This window comes from Mus pahari, chromosome 2 (genome assembly GCF_900095145.1).
Source record: "Mus pahari chromosome 2, PAHARI_EIJ_v1.1, whole genome shotgun sequence".
Classification (NCBI taxonomy): domain Eukaryota; kingdom Metazoa; phylum Chordata; class Mammalia; order Rodentia; family Muridae; genus Mus; species Mus pahari.
In genome coordinates, this window is record NC_034591.1 from 12,586,697 (window position 1) to 12,593,742 (window position 7,046).

The 7,046-nt window shown below is 35.9% G+C and overlaps 1 protein-coding gene across 1 annotated transcript in view; it reads left to right on the forward strand.

Annotated features, from left to right (window-relative positions):
• Sema3c (semaphorin 3C) overlaps positions 1–1,508 on the forward strand; it is a 148,571-nt gene extending 147,063 nt beyond the window's left edge. The window contains exon 18 of the mRNA XM_021188608.2: positions 907–1,508. Coding sequence (XP_021044267.1) covers positions 907–1,320 — 414 coding nt within the window. The 3' untranslated portion in view covers positions 1,321–1,508. The remainder of the gene's footprint in view (positions 1–906) is intronic.
• Positions 1,509–7,046: the final 5,538 nt, after the last annotated feature.

A 7,046-nucleotide genomic window follows, 5' to 3' on the forward strand; every position in this document is an offset into this window, starting at 1 on the left:
CCCTTCCCTTTCCTTAGCATGGATTGTATAATATTTTATTTTTAATGTCTTAAGATATATAATGAAAAGGAAAGTGTGATGCATGTTCTTCTTTCCATTTAATATTCTTGTCCAGTACAATACACACTAACCATAGCCTCCCTTCCCCCCACTTCTCCCTGCTACTCCTCCCACCCTCTCTCTCCCTGGGATTCACTGCTTCTCCACTTCCCTTCAGAAATGGTAGGTCTGTCAGAGATATTAACCAAACATGGTATAACAAAAGCAATATGACAAGGCACCCATCCTTATATCAAGGCTGGATATGGCAAATCAGTAAAAGCAAAAGAGTCCCAAGAGCAGGCAAAAGAGTTGGAGACTCTATACTCCTAAGGCTAGGAATCCCATTAAAATTTCAAGCTAAACAACCATAACATATATACAGATGACCTAACACAGACCACGGCAGTATATTGGATTGCTTCACACTACTTCCTTATAGTACTCAGGACCACCAGACCAAGGATGATGTCACTGACAATGGGTAGGGTTCACTCCTGTCAATCGTTAATTAAAGAAATGACCTACAGCAGGAGCTTATGGAAGCATCTTCTCAATTTGAAATTCCTTCCATTCAGATAACTCTAGCTTGTGTCAAGTTGATAGCCAGCACAGAAACACACTTCAGATTTTCTTGTTGTGACTTACTTCACTATGTCTTAGATCAGTACCCAGGGGACAAGATTATACATTGCAGATAAAAGGGTACATGTGCAATGGATCTAACCATAATGCTGTATACTTTATAAGGAAGATCCTCAATGCTGATGCCTAGCTGTGAAAGTCAACCATGTATCGTATATGTTAATTGTGTTGTGTTAAAAATATAGTATTCCATTTGGGACATTCACTGTGTTTCTCTCATAGGTTAAACTGAATGAGCGCATTATAGCTACTTCCCAAGGACTACTGATTCGCTCTGTTCAAGATTCTGATCAAGGACTCTACCACTGCATTGCCACTGAGAACAGCTTCAAACAGACCATAGCCAAGATTAACTTCAAAGTTTTAGATTCAGAAATGGTGGCCATTGTGACAGACAAGTGGTCCCCATGGACATGGGCTGGCTCTGTGAGGGCTCTACCTTTCCATCCAAAGGACATCCTGGGGGCATTCAGCCACTCGGAAATGCAGCTCATCAATCAGTACTGCAAAGACACCCGGCAGCAGCAGCAGCTGGGTGAAGAACCACAGAAGATGAGAGGGGACTATGGCAAGCTGAAGGCTCTCATCAACAGCAGGAAAAGCAGAAACAGGAGGAATCAGCTTCCAGACTCATAAAACATTCACCCATGAAGTTTTGCTTCCAGGAACAAATGCTCTGTCTTCACTAGTCAACTATTAAGTAAAATCTTGTGCTTTACCCATGAGAAATTTCTGACAAAAGCTGGAGACTCACTCTAAAGTGCGTTCTCTGTAAACTGAAAAGAGCATGCATTTTCTTGTATGATACAGACTAGCACTAGACATGTCATGGTCCTCGTGGTGCATAAAAATATTTAACTTATCCCAGATTTTATTTATATCTTTATGTGTCTTTTTCTTCAAAATCAATGCAACAACAGAAGCAGAACTGTTACACCCTCGGTTGAGCGAGGGCCATAAATTTCCCTGTGCTCTTCCTTCTGTGCTCTAGGGGTTTAGCTTTCTAATTGTCACTGGTTTTTATACATGAAAAAGAATTCCAGTTCACAATTTTCACACAGTAAATGTGTGTGACATCCAATGTCATGTAGGTTACACAAATGACAGGGAAGAGAGCATCCAGATGCTATGTAAAGTCAAGAGTGACTCATAAAGAGAAAGTGATGAGTTCATATGCTTCCAGTGATTTATATTCTTGCTTGTTTCTTTGTTTAAGATTGTAAGATGTGTCGGTTGCTGATATCTGCCATCAATCTTTGTTCCCTTCTTTCAGAGAAACAAAATGAATAGCCTGTACCATCCAGGCCTTTGATGGGAGGTCTATCAGTGAGACACTGACATTTCTACTGTTATGTTATCATCTTCCAAACAAAAGCGCTTTGGTTTTTTTGGAAGTTATTTAAGTTATTATAGACTTACATAAACTATTGCATTATTTAATTGATTTACTGTTTTGGTTTTAATCCCCTAGTCTACCTGAAAAATTAAAGAAAACAGGGATGCAATATTATTAAAGCATTCAACTTTTCCATGCATAGTGGAGCTATCCAAAAGTAAAAGGGAGATCAAAGCATATAATTTGTCATGTACAGGAATTAGTAACATGTAGCTTGTTTTCTACATTAGGAATCAAATTCTAGGAGTAATTTGTACAACCAAGGAACCAGTTTCACACACCATACTGATTTTTCAGATGAGGTATCATGATTTGTAAACATAACTGTGATGGGAAGGTTATTATTACATCAAGAAAGAAAATCTCAACACATTATATATATATATATATATATATATATATATATATATATATATATATATATAAAACAGACTTCTTTTAAAGAATATCCATTTTCACCCAGACATTTTTTTCCACTTGATAATAATAATTCTTTAGGAATGTTGATACACATATTCAGGGACCTGTGTAACCATTGGAAAATTTTAGCACCATCTTCTAATTATATACTTGGATTCTTTTATGAGAAAAGTATAATACTAAAATTAGTTTCTTCAGTTTAAATGAATAAAATATAGGAGATTTTCTTATATGTCTTTTGATTATACAACTTTCATTTTATTTAATTTCCTTTTAATGTGTTTATGTTTTCAGGTAAAAAGAGATGTTTTACCAAACACTATTGAAACATACTTCTTATTAACAGTTTGTCTAGAATGTAACTAAAGAGGATTCACCTCATTTTATAATGCTGTGGAAAAAACTCCAGGAAGTAAAACTATGGATAAGCGTGTAAGTTGGTAGTGGACTATGTGTTTAGCATGCATAAAGACCTGGACTCAAACAGAAAGGAAGGAAGGAAGGTACAGAGTAAGGAGGGAAGGCAGGGAAAAATAACAGACTGACTGGAGAGAAGGAGGGCAGGAAGGAGAAAAGGAAGGCAAAGAAAGATGGAGGGAATACATTCATTATCAGAAGATTAAAAAAATGTTACTTAAATGATGGTCAATTCTGGTGTTCTTAATTGTGTTCCTCAGTGTTGTAGAAAACACCAGTTAAAATAGCATAAATGTACCCAAATGTGTACAGTGCTACAGTAATCTATAGTGTTAGCATATGCAAACAGTTAGCATGTTTAAAATGCTCACACTTTGGTTTTTCTTATACATATAAAAAAAGCCATGTGTTCACATGTAATGCTAACACCGTCCTCTCTCTGTGTTTGTAATTAATCTATTGTATGAAAAGAGCTAAAGTAAAATGACTCCAAGGCACACTTCCCCTTGCTCCACGTACCTTCAAACTGCTAGTCACTGATATTTAGTCCTATGCTATTATTTGTTCTATTTAATACTTCCTGGGTTCGTTTTTACTGTAATTACATTTTAAATCTTCATTTCTTTTCCTTTAAAGATAAAGAAATTACTGTTCAGCATAGCCCGGCCAAAAGCAAAACATATATATATATCTCAAATCCATAACTGATACATATTGAGTATGGGTGATTACTTGGTTCTATTTTGTTTACTTGGGAAAATTAATGATTTAAGATGTTTTTCTTTTGTATTGTACATAAAATTACCTAGAAATGCACTTTCCCCCCAAAATGTAGGTTCGTGAATAGACTTAGCATGATGAAGCTGTCTTTACAGTGAATGCTTACCCTGTGTAGAGAAAGCAAACTAGATGTAGTTACCACATGAGAATTTAATTAGATGTTGAAAAAATCATTTGTCTGGAAAAATAAAACATTCAATTCCCCCAAAGATGTCTTTCACTTTTCTTTTTAAGGTGGTATGTGTTAACATGACAGAAACTGTTGAATCGTTATCATTTAAAGAATTAGTCATCCAGTGTTATAAAACAAACCATTAAGTGCTTTAGAATTTAACAATTACGGTATATGTATTTCTTCTAACTATTAGACCACCAGTTTTCATTCAAGTCCAAACTTGAATCCGTCCAGTGCCATCCATCTCCTATGCATGTTCATATAAAATATATTAGCATATGCAAATCAACATTTTTTAGACTCAATATTTTATATTTACTCTTGCATATGTAAAATTTTCATAATATATTATGTCTATAATTTGAAACAGTCATAGTTTGGAAATGTATATGATTAAATCCACTCTACATTTTAATTCCAGGCTCATGATTTTATTTTGAAAAAGATTTTGCATTTCTCTCTACCTCAGTATTCTGCATGAGTGCCCACCTGGAAAGTGTTCGGACAGAACACATCATATATGCACATGTTTTAAAAATGTTTTATGATATTGTCATATTTTCTAGAACAGTAAGGAGAATTTGTAGACTATGTAAAATTCAACATCAGTCTTTCAGGAAGAAAATCTGTGGTCAAAGGATCAGCTGGTCCCTTCACAAGTAAGAAATGCATTTATAAACACGGGAGGAGGAAGCCACATATTAGCACAAAGAGCCCGTCTGAGTGAGAGGACCGTTGCAACTTTGTTCTGTCTGTTCTGGGGGAATCTATCTACATCAACATGAGTAGTAAGAAAAAAATACTTGCTGAAGCATCACATCCAAGATTATTCAGCTCTACTTGGATGGTATCTTTCTCACGTACAAATTAAAAATTGTTCTTTAAAAAACATAATTTAATCAGCTTAAAAAGAAGCTTTGATATATTTCTGATCTTTATGCTTCTTATCTAAATGAAATAAATAGCAGTTTCTGACATATTTGGGGCTAGCTAAAGCCAGGCGAGGGAGCCAGCTTTACTGTGTATTTAAGGCTGTTAAAAAGCAAAAAGTCTAGACAAAGGCATAACAAGACCAAGCAAAACAGAGTGCTTATTTAACTGGAAATTTAGAGGTTTTGGTGGATGTCTATGCATGATAATACAGTCGTAGAAGATCACACAATATATCTATATACATGCCAACTGGTGAAATTTTACATCAATGTTGTTTACATAGGTGACCACTAATATACATTCTTATTTTCATGGTTCCTCTATGATAATATCTTTAGTGTACAGGCATCGAGTCAGAAGAGCAACCTTCATAATGGAACAAATGTTATCTTCTAGTGACTCTGATGTATTTATTGATTCACCTCATAAAATCTTACTTTTCAAATAGTTAGGATTGTGTATTTCCCAGGGCTATTATGTTGCCATGCCTGAGTGTTACTTACATAAAGTACTATTAAAGAATGACATTATAACAAACACATTACAACTGTTTATTCTAGGTAGGGTTATTTCTCAACCCCAAGAACAAAAAGAGGATGTGTGTTTATTCAAATTTGAGTAATTCATGTAAAAATACCTTTCAAATAGCTTATAAAATCAAAACTGAATTATTTATTCAAGACCCAATGGATACTTGATGAAATTGTTATGAAATTATGTCACCACACTTGCTACTCTGGGTGTTGTTCCATGTGCACATGACACTGTGTCTCATGAAATGGAATTATTTCTCTATTTTCTTAGGTCTTGTCATAATTTCATTCCTCCAATTTGAAATAAGAAAAACAAGCTACATCTTTTACTTTTCTTTGTATTCATTTTGAAGATAAATCATTATCTTCTTTACTAGCCATTCACATCTCAGATACGTAGACTGGTGAGGTAATTTGTTTTGAGGCAATAGGAACTGGCAGTTGACAGGAGTGATATGATGCCAATAGATTGTGTCATGGAGAGGGAAAGATGGCCACAGGAAACAAACTGTATCAGAGACCCACAAGCCTTGGACAGTCCTAGTGATTTCTTTATATGCTCGTATGTATAGGTGGATCTATGTACTTATATTTACAAATAGGCTATATTTAATTTATTAGATATTAAAGAAGAAAATTCAGTTTCTGCTTCAAATATCTATTCCACCATTGATGCTTAGAAATGTTTCCAAATCCCTCTCAATATATATATNGGCTGGTGAGATGGCTCAGTGGGTAAGAGCACCCAACTGCTCTTCCGAAGGTCTGGAGTTCAAATCCCAGCAACCACATGGTGGCTCATAACCATCCGTAACAAGATCTGACGCCCTCTTCTGGAGTGTCTGAAGACAGCTACAGTGTACTTAAATATAATAAATAAATTATATATATATATATATATATATATATATATATTTGTTAGCTAACCTCTGGATGCTGGTAATCCAATCCAAGTTTTCTAGGAGAGCAACTGCTCCGCTGAACCATTAAGTTCTCTTCTCAGCCCCAGCAAGGTAGGATCTTATTTCACACAGTTCAGTCCTCAGGATGACTTTGTCCTTATAATTACCCAGGTCTTTTGGAGCATCAATCTGACTTAACACAGGAAAAAAAATTCTAAACACCACCATGCAAAGCTTATTGCTGCTGCTCTTAGAGCAGCATAAGGATTTCCATTCTTCTTACAAATGTTCATTTATGGAACAGATTCTGTGACAATTTCCATATGGAGTTCATTTTATAATTGTCTGTTTTCTTCTCAGGATGTTATGAAATACCATACCAATGGGTAGTATGGTCTCTATTAATTAATTAATTAATTAATTAATTTAGTCACTCACTTTACAGCCCAATATCTTCCCCCCAAACCCAGCCCACCCCTCACATAGTCCCTCCATCCACTCCCTCCTCACCTTTCCCTCTGAGAGGGTAAAGGCTCACTCTCAGTATCCCCCAATCCTGGCATATCAAATCTCTACAAAGCTAGTGCATCCTCTGCCACTGAGGCCATTTAGGTGAAAGGGATCCACACACAGTCAACAGTATGAGGAACAGCCTCTGCTCCATTTGTTGTGGAGTCATGAAGACCAAGCTACACATCTGCTACATATGTGCTGGGGGCATTGGTCCAGCCCATGTATGCCCTTTGGTTGGTGGTTCAGTCTCCAATACCCCCAAGGGTCAGTGTTAGTTGACTTTGTTGGTCTTC